The 22,734-nt window shown below is 61.3% G+C and overlaps 1 protein-coding gene across 1 annotated transcript; it reads left to right on the top strand.

Annotated features, from left to right (window-relative positions):
• Window positions 1–3,367: 3,367 nt before the first annotated feature.
• LCN12 (lipocalin 12) lies at window positions 3,368–7,435 on the top strand. Its single transcript, XM_081587499.1, has 6 exons — window positions 3,368–3,484; window positions 3,832–3,968; window positions 5,613–5,692; window positions 5,772–5,888; window positions 5,995–6,096; window positions 7,315–7,435. Exons 1-6 carry the CDS (start codon window positions 3,368–3,370, stop codon window positions 7,341–7,343), a joined length of 582 nt encoding a protein of 193 aa, XP_081443625.1. The 3' UTR covers window positions 7,344–7,435.
• The last annotated feature ends 15,299 nt before the right edge of the window (window positions 7,436–22,734 follow it).

Raw genomic sequence — 22,734 nt, 5'->3', positions numbered from 1 at the left:
ACAGCTGTGCCTGGCACACACTGCCCAGCCCGCCCCGTCCCACTGTGCAACCCCCATGAGGAGGGGCAGCCCCCCTCAAGAGGACCTGGGGAGGCTTGAGGGCAAGTGGCACCCCCCAGGCTGGGGCCAGGCTGGGTCAGGAGGTCAGGGAGTGGGCCTCAGCTCGGCCAAAGCTGCCCTGTCTGGGGAGCCTCAGTGTTTGCCTGATGGGCATCTTGGAGATGCCCACTGCATGCCAGGCCTCTGCCCCTGGGGTCTGAAGTCCAGGGCTCGCCACTTCCCGACGCTGGTGAGGCAGAGTGGGCACAGAGAGATGGATCCCCGCCCCAGCCTCCCCACCTGGGCTGCAGGAAGGCCAGGCCGCCCTGGGTGAGCCGTAGACCACGAACAGGAGGGACATCTGTCTGGTCCCTGGAGAGCAGGGTCAGAGATCTCTGGGCCCACCTCCACGTGCCCACCTCCCTCCTCCCCCCGCGGGCCCGTCCAGACCTGGGCGGGGCGGGGGCGGTTGCTGGGAGGAGCCCACAGCCCTGCAGGGCCCAGTGTCCACAGCGGGCAGGGACCGTGTTCCTTGGCGCTGGACTCCCAGCCGGGCAGGCAGATGGGGCTGGCGGGAAGGGGAAAGGCAAGGACCCTGCCGAGCTGGGCACCTCGTCAAACCCACGTCCATTGAGTCGGTGATGCCATCCAACCTCTTCATCCTCTGCCGCCCCCTCCTCCTGTGAATTTTCAAAACCCAGGGACTTCCCTGGTGCTCCAGTGGCTGAGACTGTGCTCCCGACACAGCAGGCCCAGGTTCGATCCCTGGTCGGAGGACCAGATTCCACACGCTGAAACTAAAGATCCCTCGTGCCTCAAAGAACATTGAAGATTCTGGGTGCCACGAGACCCAGCACAGCCAAATAAATATTTTTTTTCAATTGTTTTAAAAAACTAGGTGAGCAGTTGTAGTTCTAGATGAGTCGTTTTTATGTGCGTGCTCACTGACATCCAACTCTGTGTGGACACGTGCGACCCCATGAACTGTAGCCCACCAGGCTCCTCTGCCTATGGGATTTCCCAGGCAAGAATGGTGGAGTGGGTTGCTATTTCCTTCTTCAGGGACCTTCTCAACTAAGGGATCAAACCCATATCTGCAATGGCAGGTGGATTCTTCACCACCGCGTCACTTGGGAAGCCCTGAGTCGTTTTGTGTAAGGTGTTTATTGATTATAATTGAGCTTTGCCTTATCATTGTAAGAGTTGGCTTTTCATCAGGCTTCCCAGGGGGTGCTAAAGAACCTGCCTGCCAATGCACCGCGCTCGGGCCTGGGGTGGGGGAGTATCCTGGGCCAGGAAGATCCCCTGGAGGAGGGCATGGCGACACACTCCAGCACTCTTGCCCGGAGAATCTTATCAGAAAGAGAAACCTTGAAAAATTTAGGGAACTTTGACTGGCAGTCTTGGTCAGGGAGCCTGGAAGGGCCACGCATGCCCGAGCTGCACTGACTCGGACCCCCCTGCCCTCCCGGAGACGAGACTGCTGCGTCCCAGGCCTCCAGCGCCGCGTTCCCCCAGCGGCTGCAGCACCACCAGGCACTGTGCTTTCTGGCCACGCGGCTGGCGGGAGCTCCCAGACCAGGGACTGAACCCGGGCCGTGGCACTGAAAGCCGGGGGTTCTAACCACTGGGAAACCAGGGCAGTCCCATGCTCGGCGCTTCCTGGTGGGCAGCTGCGGGGAGCTCCAGTGGACGGGGCCAGGCCCCTGCGTGTGGGGACAGCGCCAGATGTCCCCCACCAGAGGGAACTCCAAGTCCCCGGCTTGTGAGAGGGCTTCACGGGGCTCACTCGCCCTTCCCGCGCCCCTGCAGCGATGCTCTTACCCTGCTGGGTCCACAGGTGGGGCGGGATGTCCTGCCTGCGGGGGGGACAGGGACTGCGGTGGGAGGAGGACAGGGCCTGGGGTGGGGGGGACAGGGCCTGGGGGGGCGCACTGGGCCTGAGGGCGGTGGGAGCCCTGGGCCTGGGGCTCCGCTCAGGCCTGGGTGGGGGTGGGAGGCTCTGACTGGCCTCCACCGCTGCAGGAGCTGACCACGGAAGGCCAGGTGGACACGGCCCTGGTGGCATGGCGGCACTTGTCGGGGGGCTGGCTGTCCCATTCTGACACACTGCTGACTGCCGCCTCCAGTCTCCCCGGAGGGCCCCGTGGGTGGGGCGGTGGTAGGAGGAGGGCCTGGCCTGGCGCGGCAGAGTGCCCGCAGCCCAAGAGTCCAGGTGCCACCTCGGCCGGGTTTAGGATCGGGTGGGGTCAGCGGAGTGGGATGGGAGTCTGTGGGTGGGAGGTGGAAGCAGCATTCAGGGGGCTCGGGGCTTCCCCCCAGCTTAGGTGGGACGTGATGGGTCCTTCAGGAGGTTCCGGGAGAACTACCAGGTCGTTGGCACGTCTCTCGCTGAGGCCAGAGTCTGTAAGCAGAAGAGCTGTGCTAACTGGCCAGACCCAGGGAGATTAAGGCAGAGGGCTCAGCCCCCCAGATCCCCTGCCCCGCCCCAGCTAGCTAGGAGGAAGGACCCAACCAGGGCCAGGCCCTTCCCCGAGAAGAGGAGGCGGCCTGGGACTGAGCCAAGGCCTGAAGCCTCGGGCCTGGAGGCCAAGGGTGGGAGGAGGTGGCCCAGGGCAAGCTCGGGGGTCAAGTACAGGTCCTTCCCGAGTCTGACGGAGCCCAGCACCCGGTGCCCGTCTGGAGTGGAGAGGATGGGCTCTGTCCTTGCCCCCAGGGGTGTCGGGGGCCACCCACGCCCTCCCCAGCTGCCCTCCAGCCCCCAGGGCCAGCATGTGGGGCGGCCCCCACCAGGCCGGCCTCCCCTGCCCCCTTCCCGGGTGGTGACTCAAGTACCCCCGGCCTTGTTCTGGCCCCCACTTTGGTCTCGGGGCTGTGGAGCCGCCTGTGGGCTGGCTGCCCCGCCTGTTCCAGAGTGAGCACGCTCTGGCCCTGACCCTCCGGGGCTCCCTCCTGGGACAGAGCATTCTGTCCTCTGCCTGGTGCAGCTGGGCCGGTGGGGGGGGGTGGGGCCACCGGTGGAGTGGCACAGGGCGGCCGAGCCCAGGAGGCTGGCTCGGGGGCCTCCCTGGGAGGCCTGGACCCAGCGGGCACCCCACCTGCCCCACTGGCTTCCCCGCTGTCCAGGCTGCGACCCAGATGCCCCCATCTCTGGTGGGCAGGGCCTGATCGGGACCCGCCCCTGGAGCCCACCCCAGCCTGGTCCTGAGGAGGACGGAGCGGGGTCACACCCCCAGGGAGGGGCGCCTGCCCCGTTGGCTCATAAAGAGGTGGGCGAGCCTGGCGTCGGCAGGACCCGCGGCTCCGTCTCGCCCCCCTCCCTCCTAGGATGGGCCCGTGGGTGGCCCTGTGGGTGCTGCTCTACCTGCCGAGAGCCCTCCAGGGCCAGAACCCACACCCCCGGGTGGCCCCCAGCTCCGTGCTACAGAGTTTCCAGGACAGCAAGGTCAGGGGCGGGGAGGGACGGGAGGCGGGCGCCAGGCCCCAGTGTGGGGAGTCAGCCAGGCCAGCCCTCTCGGCACCCTCGCCGTGGAGACCCCTGGCCTCGGGCAGCAGAGGACCCTAGACTCCCCCGTAGTCCCCACCTCTCCCTGAGGGGTTTGGGGGACGTCTCAGTCCCCCTGCACAGACGAGCAAGCCGTGGCCCAGAGAGGCCCCCGGGCCAGCGTCATAGTCCCTGCGGGGCCCGGGCTCTCTCGGGCTCCTGCCGGCATGACCCAACAAGGGAGCCGTTGCCAAGTGCAACAGGGGTCCGGGCTGTCCTGGACCCCGCCTACCCCTAGCCCCTCTCAGTTCCAGGGGGAGTGGTTTGTCCTCGGCCTGGCAGGCAACACCCACACGGTAGCAGACAGGTCCCTGCTGAGTCCTTTCACAGCAACGTTCATGCTAAATAAAAACCACCACTTTGAAGTGGCATACGCCATGATCCGGTGAGTCAGGGGCTGGGGCCGAAACCCTCAGAGGCCAGTGCCTCCATGACAGGTCCACCGAGGGCTCCGGCCGCACCCTCCCAGGGCCTTCCTCCTAACGTGATGTCCAGCACGAGCTGCTAACGACCTCACCTGGCTCTGGGGGGCGTCCTCAAAAGAGGGGAGGTGCTGAGCAGATCACAGACTCGGGGCTGGTGGATGTCAGGTTCCGCTGGATCCGGGAGCTCAGACACTATGATCAGAGACTCCTCACCCCCTCCCCAGCTCTGCCTGCCCTAGAATTCTGTTCAGACAGGTTCTCCCCTTGTAGGGATAGTGCTGCTACTGTCAAGTCGCTTCATTCATGTCCGACTCTGTGCGACCCCATAGATGGCAGCCCACCAGGCTCGCCATCCCTGAGATTCTCCAGGCAAGAACACTGGAGCGGGTTGCCATTTCCTTCTCCAGTGCATGAAAGTGAAAAGTGAAAGTGAAGTCGCTCAGTCGTGTCCGACTCAGCAACCCCATGGACTGCAGCCTACCAGGCTCCTCTGTCCGTGGGGTTTCCCAGGCCAGAGTACTGGAGTGAGGTGCCATTGCCTTCTCCAATGCATGAAAGTGAAAAGGGAAAGCGAAGTCGCTCAGTCGTGTCCGACTCAGCAACCCCATGGACTGCAGCCCACCAGGCTCCTCGGTCCATGGGATTTTCCAGGAAAGAATACTGGAGTGGGTAAGATGGTGGCTTACACTGACGTCCTCCTCGGGATCAAAATTCCAGAACAGAGGAAATATCCAGGCCGGCCTGGCCATGGTGTCTGATCGAGTCTTCTTGAGTCCTGAGTTCCCCTGGACCCGTTGCTGTGTTGTCCAGGGCGACAGGCACTCTGGTGGGCCGGCCGGGATGACTGGTTGGGGAGAAGTGGGGAGACTTGATGGGCAGCCCTGGGGTCCTCTGGGGGTGCACAGCACCCCCTGGAGATGCTGAAGCCACGAGGGCTCCCTTACCGGCGCAGCTCCTCCAGCAGGCCCTGCGGCTTTCCTCACTCACCCGCTCAGAGATCTCTTTTGCTTAGGGCTCTTCGATTCCAGTATGAGGCAGGAAGCTCTGGGGGCAGCTGTGGGACGCAGAGCAGGCCCCCGTCCACACTCAGCCCCCTGCCCTAGCTCTGTGCAGGCTCAGTCACGCCTGACCCCCACCGGGGAGTCTCCAAATCCTTACCCGCTCCTGATCCCTCGGGGGGCCGGTTCACTGGGGGCAGGGACCCAGTGCCAACGCCGCCTCCTCTGCTGCTGTCAGTCGAGTGTGTTCCCTGGCAATGTCAGGGCACCAGGTCCTGCCTCCCAGCTCAAGTCCAGGGCCCACCCAGAGCCCTCCCAGGCACGTCACGGCCCAGAAACACCCTCTCTCGAGCGTGTGCCTCGGGTGCATTTTGGGTCTGGTTTTAGGCTGAGGAATGGTCAGCGGGTGGACCTGGCAGAGGCCACAAATGGGTGGGCCACACGGCATCAGAGCTCCCAGGGCTGAGGTCCCCCCTCCATGGGGCAGAGCCCCCAGTCTGCGTGGGGCTCGTGAGTGGGCCTTCCCTGTGGGTCCACCTTGGGGCAGCCCCTGGGCAAGGCCCGGCCAGGTTCTGGAACCTTCTTCCTGCCTGTCCCCCTCCCCAGGGGCCAGCGCTGTGTCACCTGGTCGTACGAGCTTATTTTGAAGTCCAAGCCTGGGACGTTCTCAGTGGATCACAGTAGAGGTGAGGGGGCAGGGGGCGGGGGGGGGAGGGGGCAGCCCCGGGGCGCTGGCGGGGAGGCCTGACGAGGCTGTACCCCCAGAGCCCGGGGCGGACCCCGAGGAGATCCAGGTGTACGACACAGACTATGTGTCCTTTGCCCTCCTGCTCTCCAGGAGGCAGTCGGACCTGCAGAGCGTCCTCAGGGTCAGCCTGCTGTGTGAGCCCCTCGCCCCAGCGCGGTCGGTCTGGGTGGGTGGGGTGCGGGGAGGCCAGTCTACACCCCGCCCCGTGGCTGAAGCCAGGCTGTGCTCCTCGGCCCCCAGGCAGAATATGGGCCACTCAGACCCAGTTGCTGGACAAGTTCATCTGCCTGGTCCGAGCTCAGGGCCTCTCGAATGACAACGTTGTCTTCCCGGACCTGACAGGTAACGGGCTCCCGCACTGGGTGGGGTCTGCCCGGGACCTCGGAGCCCTGTGGGGGCCCTGCGGGAGCCTGGCCCACACTTGGGGCCCAAGTGTGGGGTCCCAGCTACCACAGGGTTTAGCCTGAGTCCGTACTGGGGGTCTCACTGCTCCTTGGTCTCCTCCCCACCTGGGTCCCCTTCCCTGGGGCCACCCCCTCCCCCAGGGTCTCCCTTCCCCCAGGTCCCCCAGTTCTGGGTCATCCCCTCCCACCTGGGTCCCCCTCCCCCAGGTCACCTCCTCCCCACCTGGGTGTGCACACCCAGGTCACCCCCTCACACCCGGGTCCCCCTCCCCCAGGTCACCCCCTCCCCACCCGGCTCACCCCTCCACACCCAGGTCACCCCTCCCACCCGGGTCCCCCTCCCCCAGGCCAACCCCTCCCCACCCAGGTCCCCCACACCCAGGTCACCCCCTCCCACCTGGGTCCCCCTCCCCCAGGTCACCCCCTCCCCACCTGGTTCACCCCTGCACACCCAGGTCACCCCTCCCACCCGGGTCCCCCTCCCCCAGGCCAACCCCTCCCCACCCGGGTCCCCCTCCCCCAGGTCACCCCTCCCACCTGGGTCCCCCTCCCCCAGGTCACCCCCTCCCCACCCAGGTCACCCCTCCACACCCGGGTCACCCCCTCACACCTGGGTCCCCCTCCCCCAGGTCACCCCCTCCCCACACAGGCCCCCACCACCATCCCTCGAGTTTCCTGCCTCCGCCCTTATACGTGATAGCCACATGCACACACAGACAGGCAGAGCTCACGCTTGAACATATACCACTTACACACCCACGCACACCCACGTGCACGGGGAGGATGCCCTCGGGTACACACTCGCTCACAAGCACCTGCATGCCCACCGCACGCCCACCATGCCTGGCAACCTGGGTCTGCAGTGAGTCTGGCTCCATGGGCGCTTCCCCCCAGGAGGTCAGGCTGGGGGCAGGGCAGCCCCTCGAGGTGCCTCAGCCCCCACCCCAGCCCCTGCCCCCTCCCTCCCCCCCACCTCCTCCCCTTTCCCTCCTGAAAGCGACTGTGTGCGTGCGTGTGCACTTGTGTGCGTGTGTGCATGCATTGCAGTGCACGTGTGTGCATGCATGTGCGTGCGTGTGTCTGTCTGTCTTGGTCCCCTCCCGGCTCTGCCCCCATCCCCTCCGGCCTCCTTCCCGAGGCTCTGTCTCTCCATCAGACTGGTCAGTCCTTCCCGGGAAGTGCTGAAAGATGGTCACCTCACCCTCCGCCAGACCCGGCCTCACTGCCCCGCTCTCCCGCCTTCACTCCCAGCATGAAATAAACGCGCTGTGCTGGGACCTAGGAATGTGAGCGGCCGTTACATGGGCAGGTGGGGAGGCAACGGGGCAGGGGGGCGGCCGCCCTAGGAGCACCCCTGCCCAGCCCCGGTATGTGCGTGAGGGCGTGAGTGTGTCTCCATGTCCTTGTGGGCGCCACAAGGTGGGCGGTGGGAAGACAGATGGGCCTGTTTGTTTAATCCCCCGAAGAGCTGTTTCTCACTCTGAGCTGCCAGGCCCCGCCCACCAGTGAGCGGCAGCGCTGGGAGCCTGCAGGGTGTCCCTCCAGCCCCGCCCTCCTTCCTGGTCCCGCCCTCCGTGACCCCGCCCACCAGCGAGTGGCAGCGCTGGGAGCCTGCAGGGTGTCCCGCAGCCCCGCCCTCCTGTCTGGCCCCACCCTCCCCTAGCCCCGCCCACCAGTGAGAGGCCGCGCTGGGAGCCTGCAGGGTGTCCCTCCAGCCCCGCCCTCCTTCCTGGTCCCGCCCTCCGTGACCCCGCCCACCAGCGAGTGGCAGCGCTGGGAGCCTGCAGGGTGTCCCTCCAGCCCCGCCCTTCCCTGGCCCCGCCCTCCGGCCTGGCCCTGTCCTTCAGGCTGGGCCTCTGCCTGGCTCAGTGGGAGGGTGTGGGGCGGCGGCCCCGCCCGGCAGGCCCAGATGGCTTGCTTTTGGCCAAAGTCAAGGCGTAGCTGCGCAGGGTCAATGCAGCCGCCCCACCCCCACCCCCGCTGGCCCGAGTGTTGCCACAACTGTCCTGCCCGCCGTCTGCCCAGGTCACGCCCTCAGCCCATGCCACCTGCCACCTCTCTTTGAGGCTGGCTGTACGTCCCTCCCTACACTCTGGGCGGCTCGGTTACCAGCCTGTCCCCAGGATGGGTCAGTGTCACCTGGAACCCCACCTCTGCCCTCTGACAAGCAGAAACCCTGTAAAGTTGAAAGCGGGAGCCTGGGGCCAGGAACACGGGTGGGTCCAGCCAGTCCCTGGACACAGACTCACTGGCACCTGAGCCTTTAGAGGCATGAAGACGTCAGAAGACCCCACCCCGTGGGGGGCTCAGCCCTGCGGTTCTCTCAGCCAAGCCCCCTGCAGGCAGGGCAGTGTGGCGGCTGCGTGCCAGCAGGGCCAGACGTGGGCGAGGACTGCAGACCAGGCCCTGACCCCGCTGTGGGATTCTAACCCAGCGGAGCTGTGGCCGTGACGTTGGTGGGGATGTTGAGTCCAGGAACCCGCTCCCAGGTCTCTGGGGCCCCTGAGGGCAGTGGCCTGACTGGGAGGATGGAGCTGCGTCTAGGTCTGGGTGGCCGCAGTGACCGCCCCGGAGCAGGAGAGAGCACCCTGGCCCCTGGGGGACCATTTTAGGGAGAGCAGCCCCCACCAGGGAGAGAGGGTCCTTGAGGTCTCAGGACCCTTTGAGGCCCCCTGTCTGCGTCTGGGCTTGCTGGGGTCTGACCACGTGAGGAGAGACAGACCAGGGCAGCCAGAGGGGCGGCTGCATGACCGTGGGGCCGAGGAGAGGCACAGGGCTCCTGCCGCTGCGGGCCGGCAGGTGTGGAGAGGGTGGGACCACGGGGGGCTGACCCCCACCCCCTGCCCTGGTGAGGAAGCCACAGTTCCCCGCTGTGATGGGGGAGGGCTGGGGCGATGCTGAAACACGGCCTCCACCTCCTCGGCCTTGCCCAGGCCTCCTGCACACACGTCACAGGCACATCACACACACACACAGCATACGCAGGCGCACATGTGCCCCCTGCACACGTACCCCCTGCACACGTACCCCCTGCACAAGTGCCCACATGGCTCTTGTTCCTGGTAACTTGGGGGCACCAGCTGTGAGGTCTGAGGCTGCGGCAGCCCCACACAGGGCCAGCCCAGTGCCCGCCGCGCAGGAAGGGACACACAAGATCCCGGCCCTGGAAATGCCGGAGGAAGTCAGGGGAGGAGGTGCCCGCCGCTGAGCAGGCGATCGAGGCTCCTCATGCCTCCTGCCCCGGGGTGTGCGCTCTGCCCTCTGTGCCCACACGTTTCCGGGACGCAGCCTGGAGAGAGGGTCGGGCAGTTGGCCCACCGGGGCTGCACACCCGCCGGTGCCCGGTGAGGCCCCAGGTGAACCGTTCGGATTCGGTGGTGGGTGTGGAGAGCAACTCGTCTTTGTGGCCCAAGACACACCTTGTGAGGATGATCCCGTGCTCGTGGAAACTGCCAACCTGGATGGTCCTCCCCGTCCACGTTCGGGGCCAGGTCTAGTCTCAGCAGGAGAGCTCCAGGGGTTGTGAACCCGCCCCACGACGTTCAGCCACAAAAAGGAAGAAGAGTCTGACACGTGCTGCACCAGCATGAACCCCGAGGACGCTGAGTAAAAAGGCCAGACACCAAAGGCCACAGAGCGTGTGGTTCCGTTTACAGGAAGCGTCCAGAGCAAGCGGATCCACAGAGAGCCGGTGGCGCGGCGGTTGCCGGAGGCGCGGCGGTTGCCGGAGGCTGGGGGCGGAGGGGTTAGGAAACCCTAAGTAGCTTCAGAGTGGGGGCTGGAATCCAGGAGACCAAGGCGTGGCTCGGGGCGGGGGAGCTTCTGGCCCCACCCTGACCTCCTGGGAGCTCATCACTAACAGTCATTTAATCACCTGCATGATGCAGCCTCCCCAAGACCCCCGCCTGTGAGGTCTGGAGAGGTCCGGCTCGGTGAACGCGCGGAGGTGCTGGGAAGGCCGTGCATCCTGGCTGTCGGCCGATTCCACCCTGTACCTTCATGATCCACCGCAAATAGCAGGTGAGTGTGTATCTGTGTGTGCGGGCCGCACTAGCTAGTACGGACCCCGAGGAGGGGGCACGGGAGCCCCTGATGATAGCTGGTGAAGTGGTAGCATCCGATGTGCGGGGGCAGCCCCGTGGGATGGAGCCCTTGGTCTGCGTGCGGGGTCTGTACTGACGCCAGGGAGTTAGTGTCAAAATCAGACTGCGGGATGCCCAGCTGGTGCCGGAGAACCAGGGAAACAGTTGGGGTGGAAACCGCCACATTTGCTGTCGGAGTGCTGTCTGTAAAAACGGCTCACGGCTGCGAGCTCAGAATGGAGCTGCTGGGTCGTAGGATCCCGTGTCTGGAGTTAACAAACGTGTACGTATATGCACATACACATGTATACACACATGTGTACATACAGGAAAACCTACGCCTGTGTGCACACAACTATACACACACACACACACACACACACACATAAATATATTGTTGCTGTTTAGTCGCCTAGTCATGTCTGACTCTTTGTGACTCCATGGACTGTATATATATATATATCTATCTCACTTTACTAGAAATGAAATAATGAATTGATGAAAAATAATCCAAAAGAAGTGTCAACAGGTAAAAACAGGTGGGAAAGATATAAAGCACAAAGTAAGACAGTCTATTTAAATCCCAATATAAGTTATTCCATTAAATAAAGTTAACTAAATATGTCTTAAAAGAAAGACTCATCAGATAAGGTTTTTTATTAGTTGATTTTTTCTGGCTGTGCTGGGTCTTCACTGCGGCTCAGGCTTTCGCTGGCCGCTGGCAGCAGGGCTGCTCCTCCTGTGGTGCCCGGCTTGTCGCTGCAGAGCCTCCTGTTGCGGAGCGCTGGTTCCGCACTGTGCGGGCTCAGTAGCTCTGAGCTCAGTCACTCCATGGACCAGGGACCAAACTCATGTCTCCTGCACTGGCAGGCGGCTTCCTTACCAGGGAAGCCCCCAGACAGGATTTTTAAAAAATGCATCATAGGCTGTTTTATGAGAGAAACATTTAAGACAAAAGGGTAAATAAATGTTAGGAGGTAAAGGAAAAAGATTCCCTAAGTTAATACTAATCCAGTGAAAGTTATAATAATACCAAACAAAGAAGACTTTAGGACATAAGAATTACTAGTGATTAAAGGGTTATTTCGTAATGACAGTAGAATCAAGAACATACAAGAACTTTCCATTTGTATGCAGCTAATAATATGGCCTCAAACTAACAAAAGCAAGAAATAACGGAACCACAGGAGACACAAACCCACAGTCCTTGTGGCACTACTTTATAGACCTCCCTCCGTAGATGACAGGACTGGTTTGGGGGGGTCATTAAAGACATGACGTCTGAATAACATGGGTGTGGAGAGGGCCCTGCACTCACCAGCCGCAGGTCAAACCTTCTCCCCAAGGACACAAAGAGGTCTTCCCAACAGCTTTACTGAGGTGAGACTGACATGCAACAAACTGAACACATTTCTGGGGACAAATTGATAAGTTTATAAATATGTGTATGTCTATGAAACCATTGTGATGAAGCTAAGTAAATCTGTCACCTCAAAAGTTTCCTTGAATCCCTCCCCCTACAACCACTGCTGTTATGACAGGTAAGTTTGCATTTTCTAGGTTCATCTAAGTGCAAACATATAGAGCAAACACTTTTATTGGCTTCTTTCACTCAGAAAAAAATGACCTTGTGATGCATCCGTATTGTTGCTTGAATCAATGGTCCATCCCTTTTTGTTGCTGAGAAATGGGAATACCAGACCACCTCACCTGCCTCCTGAGAAACCTGTATGCAGGTCAAGAAGCAACAGTTAGAACTGGGCATAGAACAACAGACTGGTTCCAAATTGGGAAAGGAGTACGTTAAGGCTGTTATTGTCACACTGCTTATTTAACTTATATGCAGAGTCCATCTTGTGAAATGCTGGGCTGGATGAAGCACAAGCTGGAATCTTGTGGAATATTGGAATATTGCTGGAAGAAATATCAATAACCTCAGATAAGCAGGTGACACCACCCTTATGGCAGAAAGCGAAGAGGAACTGAAGAGCCTCTTGATGAAAGTGAGAGAGGAGAGTGAAAAAGTTGGCTTAAAACTCAACGTTCAGAAAACTAAGATCATGGCATCCAGTCCCATCACTTCATGCAAATAGATGGGGAAACCATGGAAACAGTGACAGACTTTATTTTCTTGGGCTTCAAAATCACTGCAGATGGTGACTGCAGCCATGAAATTAAAGGACGCCTGCTCCTTGGAAGAAAAGCTATGACCAACCTAGACAGCATATTAAAAAGCAGAGACATTACTTTACCAACAAAGGTCCATCTAGTCAAAGTCATGGTTTTGCCAGTAGTCATGTATGGATGTGAGAGTTGGACTATAAAGAAATCTGAGCACCGAAGTATTGATGCTTTTGAACTGTGGTGTTGGAGAAGACTCTTGGGAGTCCCTTGGACTGCAAGGAAATCAACCAGTCAATCGTAAAGGGACTCAGTTCTGAATATTCATTGGAAGGACTGATGCTGAAGCTGAAGCTCCAATAACTTTGGCCACCTGATGGGAAGAACTGACTCATTGGAAAAGACCCTGATGCTGGGGAAGATTGAAGGCAGGAGGAGAAGGGGACGACAGAGGATGAGATGGTTGGATGGCATCACCAACTCGATGGACCTGAGTTTGAGCAAGCCCTGGGAGTTGATGACGGACAGGGAAGCCTGGCGTGCTACAGTCCCTGGGGCCGCAAAGAGTCGGACACAACTGAGCGACTGAGCTGAACTGAGTGCTTCACTGCACAGATGTACCAAAAGTTGGTCATGCATCTGCCCGTTGATGCGCATCTCAAGTGTTTACAGGTTTTCACTTCACTTCAGTTCAGTTACAGTTTTTACTATGACCAATAAATCTAGTTTGTGTGGGTATTTACAAACATTAACCAACTACTAGACAACAAAGCAAGTTTCCATAAATCGAAGGAAGATGGAGGGTTAGGGGACTTCCCTGGTGGTCCAGTGGTTAAGACTCCACATTTCCACTGCAAGTGGTTCAATCTCTGGTGGGAAAACTAAGATCCCACATTTGGCATGGCCAAAAAATTTTTTTTTAATTTTTAAATGGAGTAAATGTTATCTGACCACCAAGCAAACATATTATAAATCAAATCTTCTTTTAAAAAATGTCTGCAGGTCTGGTAATTAAGAAATGTTCTTCTAAGAACATTATAAATTACCTATGGTTCAATTTTAAAAAAGGAGGGAAAAAAGTTCTTCTAAATAGTTGATGAGCAATTAAAGAGGAAATCGAGATAGAAATCAGAATTTTTTTTTTTTTTCAAAGTTCCTTCTTTTACTTTTCTAAGCTCCAAGCACTAAGGTCAACCTTTATTTTTTCTTCCCTGAAGATTCTTCTCTTTTATAAATGACACACTCTTCAAATACTTCCTATCAAAGGTACATTCTGCCATTAACCTATTAGGCTGTGGTCTTACTTTGTGACTGACAACTAGGTCAACCACCTTAGAAGGCAAGAATGCTGACATCCACATTAAAAATAAACATACAGTTGTGAGGGAAGGGCAGCACCACAAATTGTAAATGCTGTAAAACCATCTTTTTGTTTGGACACTTCCATCTGTACACAAGGGAACACTTAGATTCTTACTTCTCTCTCAGTCCCCGCCTTCAAGGAAATGGTAGAATCGCATAAGGAAGGCTGGTGATGGTGGTGAGGGATGGTCCTCGTCTGTGTTGGGTCTGCTTCTCCACCTCTCCAGCTTCCATTCTCCAGGGTTCCTGGGGGTGCAGAACCTAGACTTCCATCCACTGGGAAAGGCACCTGGAAAGATTTCTGTAGAAGAGTGGGTTGGACCATCACTCCTCTAAGGTCAGCGTTCCTGCCAGACCACCAGCCTGGTGTGAGCGTCTACAACGCGAGTCTTAAGTCACACACAGCGCGAACATGCTAGAAGCACGGATCTCCTAATCTTCCAGCGCGCCTCACCTTTGCGTCCCATGCAGCCTTCTCAGAATTTTTTTTAATAACTTTATTTCTTGATTTTTGGCTGTGCTGGGTCTTGGTTGCTGCACAGGCTTTCTCAGTTGTGGGGTGCGGGGACTACTCTCTGGTTGCGGAGCAGGGGCTCTAGGCACGTGGGGTCAGGAGTTGGGCTCCTCGGCTCGGTTGCTCCGCAGCAGGAGGGATCTTCCTGGACCAGGAAGCTCATGTCTCCCGCACTGGCAGGCGGATTCTTCACCACTTAGCCACCAGGGAGGACCTGAAGATATTCTGAACTAAACACGTTAGAAAACACTTGATGTCAAAGCTAGTGCGGCATCCCTGGGGCTGGCGGGGGGCCCGCAGCCGCCCCTGCACGTGTTAGCGGAGCGCCCGGGGGCAGGGTTAACCGCCTCGGTCAGGGAGTGGAGAAAACGGCAGCTCAGCCCCGGGGGTGTCTCAGGAGGAAATAAGGCAGCGGGGCCACGACCCAAACGGAAAAACAGCAGAGCAGACGAGCAAGGTCCCCGGCAGTTCCTGCAGCGGCTGGTCAAGTGGACAGACGACGGGCAGGGCTGCTTAAGGGAAAGGCATGAGGAAGCAGGGAGGAAGGAGAGGCGGCGGTACCCACCGCCGGGCTGCCTGAGACCATCAGGGTCACGAGAGGGCATCACGGGCACCTTCGCACGCCCACGGCGAAAATTTAGATGAAATGAGAAAATTCCAGAACAAAATACCCACTACACTGTCACATGAGAACACAGCAAGTGGGGAGGGCAGAGAAGTTGGCTACCACGTCCCCTAGAACTGCAGGCCGGACCCCCCAACCCCGCGGCGGCGGCATTCGCCAGGACTCGAGGTGGGGGTGGGGGGTGGGGGCTCGTCGGGACCCCCCGCTGCGGCTGGGCCCTGCCGGGAGGGCGGGACCGGCGAGGGGGAGGGGCCAGCGCGGCAGAGCCTCCCCCCAGAGCGATGCCCTCCCGCCCGCCCCGCCCCTGGACTAGCGTCCGGCCCGCAGCAGAGAAGGCCTGGGGGGAGGGGGCGGTGAAACTCCTTCTAATAAAGGGCCGCGAGGGCAGATTTGCATGGAAGGCACTACACGATGAGCGGGGCGCCTGTGCAGGGTCTTTCCGCTGCCTCCCAGGCACACGCGAACTTCCGACGGCAGTGGAGAAGGGCGATCGCCCCTGTAGGAAACCAGGGTCCCTGCACAGCTGAGGAGGTGCCTCTTTCTCCTAACCTGAGGGGCTTCTGGGTCCCCGCAGAACCACTTACTTCCTACGCTCGGCCACGAGCCCGCTGAAGGCTCTGTTTCCAAAAAATAAAAAAAAACCCTGTAAAGTTAATCTCCAAGGACACGGATGTAAAATGCTAACAGGAGGAAGGAAAAACACTAAGGAAGCACCAGCAAGGGCAGGGCCCCGGGGCCGGCTGCCTGGTCCTCGGCCGGGATCTGGGCTGGGAGGCCGTCAACCCCGGGGCCCTTTCTCTGCAGCGGCTCCACCTCATCTGCCCTCGGTCGGCCCAGGTTTGCACCTGATGGACAAACCCGCCTCTCAGTGTCCAGGCAGCCACGTCTGTGCTGGCCGTGGTCCTACCCGCCTCTCCTGCAGGCGTGGACGTCCCGGGAGGCCCTTTGGGGGCTCCGTGCTTCCCTGCCGCCCTCCCGGCCCTCCTGTACAGAAACCCACTTTCCTCTCTGGACTGGGTCGAGAGCCCCATCCCTGGCAGGGGGCTGTCAGTCTCCAGTTCAGTTCCTGTGTCCCCGGAGGGGAACTGGGCTGCAAGCTCCCTGGACTGGAGGCGGTCACGGGAAGTGTTGATGACCGGGACCCCTGCACCCTTGTTCCTGTCCCCCAGCTCTCGGGGAGGTGGCGCCTTAGGCTTGCTCCCAGGTGGAACACATCCCCGCATCCCTCGAGACAGAGGGTCCTCCGGGCGCTGCCCCATGGTCACTGCCCTCGGCCCGCACCCTCCACCCCCCCGGGAAGCCAGCCCACAGATCCAGGCTCAGGGCCCGTGGACCCGGCGTCCACGGCATGGCCCTCCCTGTGTGCTTCCCTCTCGGCAGGACGCCAGGGCCCAGGTAGGCGCCCCACGGGCCCGGACGGTGGACGTGGGCCCGCTTGACGTGGCCCGACCACCAGACCCGAGTGGCCTTGGGACAAGGCGGGAGGCAGGCGCCTGGCCCCCCCATCTCGTGTGGCCCCCATCCCGAGACCAGGCCGAGGGTGAGGAAGCGTCAGGCTGGGCTGGCCTGGGCGCGGGGCGGGGCCTGTGCGAAGCCGGCCCTCCCCTCGGTCCCACAGGGCGGGGTCTGTGTTGGGGCGGGGCGGGGCGGGGGACGGGGAGGACAGGCCAGGAAGGGCTCGTCCTGGAATGTTGGCCCCTGGGGGGACGTGGGAGGCTGCAGGCTGGAGCTGGGCAGCTGGCCCACTGTGGGCCCAGGCCCTGTGGGCGGCCGGATCAAGCCTCGTGATCCTGGCCCCAGAGCCCCCAGCACCATCTGGGCCTGCTGGCCAGGGGCCAGCCCCCTGGGGGCTTGCAGAGCTGATGCTGCCTGTTTTCTGAGACAAGAAGAGGGGGGCAGGCGGGCTGGGGTGTTCGGGGTCCTGGGGGACCAGATCTATGGGTGCAGAGCCGAGCAGGAGCCCCCTCACCCCACCCGCCCTCCTGGGCCCATGCTGGCCCCAGGGAAGCACCTTTCCCAGTAGCCACCCCCCTGAACTTTGGGGTTGGAGAAGACTCTTGAGAGTCCCCTGGACTGCAAAGAGATCCAACCAGTCCATCCTAAAGGAGATCAGTCCTGGGTGTTCATTGGAAGGACTGATGTTGAAGGTGAAACTCCAATACTTTGGCCACCTCATGGGAAGAGCTGACTCATTGGAAAAGACCCTGATGCTGGGAAGGAGTGAGGGCAGGAGGAGAAGGGGACAACAGAGGATGAGATGGTTGGATGGCATCACCAACTCGATGGACATGAGTTTGGGTAAACTCCGGGAGTTTGTGATGGACAGGGAGGCCTGGCATGCTGCGGTTCATGGGGTCACAAAGAGTCAGACACACCTGAGCGACTGAACTGAACTGAACTGAACAAAGGGCAACCTGGGCCTGGTTGCCTGACTCCCCAGAAGTCACCCCATGGCCCCCCAACACACAGTGAGGACACGGGGCCCCCAAGGAGGATGGTGCCATGTGACTGGGGTATCCCACGTGCTGTGGGGGCACCCCGTCCGGGTGTGGCAGGGAGGCCGCGGGGAGTCCCTCTGTCCACCTGGGGCTTGGGGTGTCCTCCAGATGCCTCTGCTGAGAAGAGAGAAGGGGCAGCTTGTGTGAGGGGGTCTTTGGGAAGGGCCTGTGCATCCCCGGGTGGCCATGGGGCAGGTCCCCAGGGAAAGGGGCTGGGTGAGGCCTCCAGGCCAGTCTTGTCCTGGGAAGGGGCCCCCACCACACTGACCCTTCTGCAGACCCTCTGACCTGACCTGGGAGCCAGGCAGGGGGCCTGGACTCCAGCATGGATGGAAGTGCGGGGCTGACAAGCAAGGCTCCCCCTGCCCCAGCTCCGTGCAAGCTGAGTGGTTCCCAGGAGCCAGAGGGATGGACAGACCCTGGGAGGGAGAATAGGCCCCCATTCAGCAGGTAGAGCCCTCCTGACCCCAGCCCCAGAGCACCCCAGAGCCATCACACCCCTTCTTTCCTCGCCAGGGGACTTGCTGAAGGCTGGTGAGGCCAGGGTGCCAGGTGGCCGGAGCTCAGCCAGCAGGGTCCCCGGCTGGACATCAAGGAGTCCAATGTCACCCACCACCCGTGGATGACCACACAGCAGGGGTCCTCCCGGGCAGCCATCCGGGGACCCCCCTGGCGTTCTCCAGGCGGACTGGAAATGGGTGTCATGGCTCTGGGCACTGTGGGTCCAGCCCAGGGGACTTCCCGCAGGACCACGGGGGTGTCTCACACCCCCCTCCCTTCCCCGGTCAGGAAGCCACAGTTCCCTGGGATGCTGGGGGTGGGAGGGTGCAAACATCGTTTCCACCGAGTGCCCGCACCCAGCACACGCGCACACGTGCGCACCGGCGTGCCTCCCTGCGGAGACTCACTGTGTCTCCTGTCTCTTCCGGGTGATTGCCCCCCGGCGGGCTGCTCGGGTGGCTCAGGCAGGAATGCTCTGGCGGGAAGCTGTTTTGTTTTGAAGGAAGTTATTGTTATTTCTTAGGTCTGGGCGGATTAGCTGGGAGTCGGGTTTTTTCCACTCCAGCAGTTACTGGAGCCCCTGGACAGCAGATGTCCCCTGAGGAGGCTGCACGCGGCAGGGTCCCCTGGCCGCCCCCAGGGGAAGGCCGCGGTGGTCCCAGAAGCAGACCCCACTCTGGCGTGTCCGGCTGGCCTGGTCTCGGGGGACCCACACCCACCTTCCCCTCCGTCCTTGGGCCTGGGTCACGTCTCATCCCGACAAGGCCCTTGGGGGTCCCCGTGTGCCCCCGGATCCCACAGCACCGAGTGGCATCCTTGCCTACCCTGCTCGGGCCGAGGGGACAGGGTGACTCCGGGGCAGGGAGCTGCCCGCACCCAGGGCCAGGCCTCTGGAGACAGCTGAGCCCTGAGGGTGGGGCGTGGGCGCGGGGCTCGGGTTGTGGGTGTGGGGTGTGGGCGCGGGCATGGGCATGGGCATGGCGTGGGCGCTGGGTGTAGGCGCAGGCAAGGCGTGGGCGCGGGGCGTGGGCAGGGCACGGGCGTGGGGCGTGGGTGAGGGGAGTGGGGGGTGGGTGCTGCCCTCTTCTCATCCCCGTGCTGGTTTCACAGACCAAGATGCTGCAAGCTCAGACTCCAGACTCGTTTGTTTCTGGGGGTGGTAGGGGCACCCCATGCCTGTCCCTCCCCTGGCTGGTTGGGGGAGGGGCCACGTCACCCCCTAGGGTAACCAGTCTGCTGGTGAGGAGACACGCACACACACACGTGCACACACGCAGCTCCCAAGAGGGGAGGAGGCGAAGGGGCAGGGTGAGGGGCCTGCAGCTCCCCAGGGAAGGGCTGAGGGACGTGCACCCCAGAACCGCAGACCCCGGTAGCTCTGAGTGAAGGACGAGCGGCCGTGTGCACCTAGGGGTGTGAGCAGGTGTGTGTGTGTGCACGCTTGTAGGTGTGCGCATGTGTGTGTCTCCCCAGGAAGGGGGCGAGGGGCCACACCTAGGAGGAGGTGAGGCTGACCCAGGCTTGGTTCCCAGCCCGAGAGAAGGGAAGGAAGGACAGTTGCTGAGCCCCGCAGCCCCCACCGGGCAGAGACAAGGGTCTCCTCCACCTGGGCTCCGGGAGGTCTGGCCTTCGCCCTCAAAGGGCCCTGTGTTCTGAAGCCGGGTCTGCGTCCATCCGGTCAGTGCTAAGGGACGGGGCCTTCCCTTGCCCTTCCCGTGGCTGCTGCTGGCCAGGCCGAGGATGAACCACAGGGAGCTGGGGGTAGGCAGAGCCCCCCACGCCGACCCACCCTGGGGAGCCCAGGTCAGGGTCCTCCCCCGCAGCAGGGCCACGATTGGGCTGGTGCTGAGGACTTTGGCCGGAGCCGTGGGCTGGGGAGGCTGCTCTGCGTCCAGGACAGTGACCTGAGTCCTTCCAGCAGGGCCCCTGTCCACGGCCCCGCCGTGCTCAGCCCTGCCTGAGGTCAGAGGACCTCAGGGCTGAGGTGAGGTCCCGGGTGTAGCCGAGCCGGCCAGAGCTCTGAGCCAACATCTCTGCCATGGGGACCCAGCCTGGCGGTGAGGCCCCACTCAGCCCACCGCTCAGCCTCCCTGCTGGCCTGACCCCCTCCAGCTGGTTCAGCCTCCTTTAGGGCTGAGCCAGCGTCTTGGCCTCCCTCACAGACAGGCGGGGTCCCGGTGTGACTATCCGGGCAGCCCCGAGGCAGCTAGGGGCAGAGGCCAGGCTTCTCACTCAGGAAGGGCTGCCTGCCTGGGAGTGGGCAGGGCCTGGTCCTGCTGCCACAGTCCCCTTCTGGGCCAAAACCTCTGACCTCCCTTGACCTTGGATCCCAAGACCCAGTCTCTTCCTTGAGGCCCACGCCCCGCGGTCCTCCCAGTCCCAGTGCCGCACGCCCACCCCGGCCTCCCCTCTCTGCAGACTCTAAAGAACCTGGCTCCTCTGCGCTGGGGCCCGGTGACCCCAGGCACAGGCCTCCAGCACCCCTCCACCCCACTCTGTCACCATCTGTGTCCTGACGCCGGGCCTAGTTTACGTCCACCCCGGGACCCCACTGTCTCCTTTCTGCTCCTGCTGCGGGTCAAGGGAGCCCCAGCACCCCCACAGCCCCCTTTGTCTCCCCCAAGATCTGCCGGCTGTGCCCACCTAACCCAGAGTCCCCCAAGGACCTCATCTGAGTGCCACTAAGACAGGCCCTGGCTGACCCACGATGGCCCATCCCACCGCACCTCTGCCCAGCGTGGGAGCCCAGCTGAACGGGGAAGCCTGCCACTTCCCCAGCATGGCCTAGTGAGGGGCCAGGGTGCACCTGGAGGGCCTGACCCCTGGGAGCCACGGAGTCACAGCCCAGAGGACACTGACGCTCGTGGAAGGGGCGGAGGGTCGTCCTGAGCACCAGGCCTGCTCGGCATCTGGACTCTGAGAGGCCGGGGGAGGTCGGCCACAACACAGAGGACAGGTTCCAGGACTAGGGGCCGCCAGACCAGAGAAGGGCTGCCGGGCCCTCCAGCCTGGGTCCCCCGTCAACACGGCCACATCCTGGCGAGGCTGCCTGGCCCTGCCTCTCCCTCACACAGATGCTCGGACCGGAATATCAGCAGCTGTTGGGAGGCTCTGCCTTGGGCTTCAGGCTTTGGGTCTCAGGACTGTGAGAAGCGCACCCAGGCCCAGAGGACGGGACGCAGCCGGGGGTGGACGTGGGCATGATGTGGGACCAGAGGGGCCCTGTGGCTGTCGTCCTTGTGGGGTGCGAACAGCCTCCCATTCTCGTCTGTGAAGCCTCACGTGAGCCGGCAACACGGCCACAGAATGCAGGCTGCGGCTCTCGGCTTTCTGGGCAGCTGGTCGTGGCCACATGGCTAACTCTGGACCAGAGACGCGTGGTGACTTCTGCACCTCCCCGGAAGCCTTCTGAGAGGGGCACTCTGGCCCGTGGCCCCCGGTGCTGGCTCAGAGGACTGAGCTACCAGCGCGGAGCAGAGGCCACCCACAGAGATGACAAGCCACGGGGGGTCTGGCCACCACCTCCCCGCTTTTACATCAAAGAGAAACAAAATCGGGTCTCATCTAAGCCACAGTCATGCTGGGTTCTCTGCCCCATCCCAGCAGAGGGGCAGTCTATGAGATCCCTGCCCAGGCCTGCAACCGTCAAGCTCAGGGAAGAGCAGGGTTGAGTGTGTGAACAGTCACAGCCCAGAGCGTCCGAGGAGCTGTGATCGTCAGCCGTCACATGGTTCCCAGGTGGGGTCCTGGGACAGGAGAGGAAGTCTGGGGAAAACTGAGGGAGTAGGATAAGCACGGCCGTGCTCAGCTGTGTCCAACCCTTTGGGACCCCGTGGACGGTAGCCCGCAGGCTCTTCTGTCCGTGGGATTCTCCAGGCAAGAACACGGGAGCGGGTTGCCATTTCCTCCTCCAGGGGGTCTTCCCCACCCAGGGATCAAACCCACGTCTCCTGTGTCTCTTGCACAGCAGGTGGATTCTTCACCTGCGAAGCCATGGGATAAAGCACGGACTTCAGTTAACAGTGTGTCAACGTTGGTTCATTACCTGTGACCAACGCTCTGCACTAACATGACGTGTTAATAACGGTGGCTGGGGGCTCGATGGACAAGAGTTTGAGTAAACTGTGGGACTTGGTGATGGACAGGGAGGCCTGGCGTGCTGCCGTCCATGGGGTCAGAAAGAGTCGGACACGACTGAGCAACCGAACTGAACTGAACTGGGGGCTTTACGGGAGCGCTCTGTACCACCTTCCCAAGTCTTCTGTAAATGTAAAACTATTCTCAAGTTTTTACTTTTTAAAATTTTATCCTTAAATAACATAGTACCTGTATATTGTTGCTTTCTTGCTGTTCCCCAGGGGGTTGGGATTCCAGTTATTTTCTCAAGTCTCTTTTCTTTCCATTTTTTATTTATAAAGTTTTATTGAAACTTAAAAAAAATAAAATAAAATAAAATTTTATCATTCAAACACTGCAAACAGGCGCAGGAGGCAGGAGGCAGCGAGCTCCCCAGGGCCCGTCGGCGGGAAGGTTTGTGGACGGAGGCTGCCTCTGCTCGCTTTTCCTCCTGACTCCCTTCCGGTGGGCTTGCTGGGAGAGTCCCCACTTCTTCGTGGGAGTTTCCTCTCCTTCCCCTTGGATGTCTGTAGGCTTTTTCCCTCCCGCCCTGTTGATTTGTGCCTCCTCTCTGTCTTCAGCAATCATCCGGGGCTTCTACCTGTGTTCTTAGTCTTTCCTGAATCTCACCATTTGGCTCGCATATTCTACTGTTGAACTAATCCTTGGTCCTCACTGGGCCCACAGAACACCCCAGCTGCCCGCTCCCCCAGGCCACCCCTCCGGGCAGCAGCTCCTCCTCCTCTCAGCACCCAGG

Source organism: Giraffa tippelskirchi, chromosome 4 (genome assembly GCF_054371585.1).
Source record: "Giraffa tippelskirchi isolate mGirTip1 chromosome 4, T2T-mGirTip1v1.2.pri, whole genome shotgun sequence".
In the NCBI taxonomy this organism is placed as follows: domain Eukaryota; kingdom Metazoa; phylum Chordata; class Mammalia; order Artiodactyla; family Giraffidae; genus Giraffa; species Giraffa tippelskirchi.
This window is presented reverse-complemented; position numbering and strand designations above follow the sequence as displayed.

Excerpts from the sequence above, each read along its gene's own strand:
- LCN12 (XM_081587499.1), top strand. The coding sequence starts at position 3,368 with ATGGGCCCGTGGGTGGCCCTGTGGGTGCTGCTCTACCTGCCGAGAGCC. Across the intron at positions 5,693-5,771 it reads CTCAGTGGATCACAGTAGAG|AGCCCGGGGCGGACCCCGAG; the intron begins GTGAGGGGGCAG and ends CTGTACCCCCAG. Across the intron at positions 5,889-5,994 it reads CCTCAGGGTCAGCCTGCTGT|GCAGAATATGGGCCACTCAG; the intron begins GTGAGCCCCTCG and ends CTCGGCCCCCAG.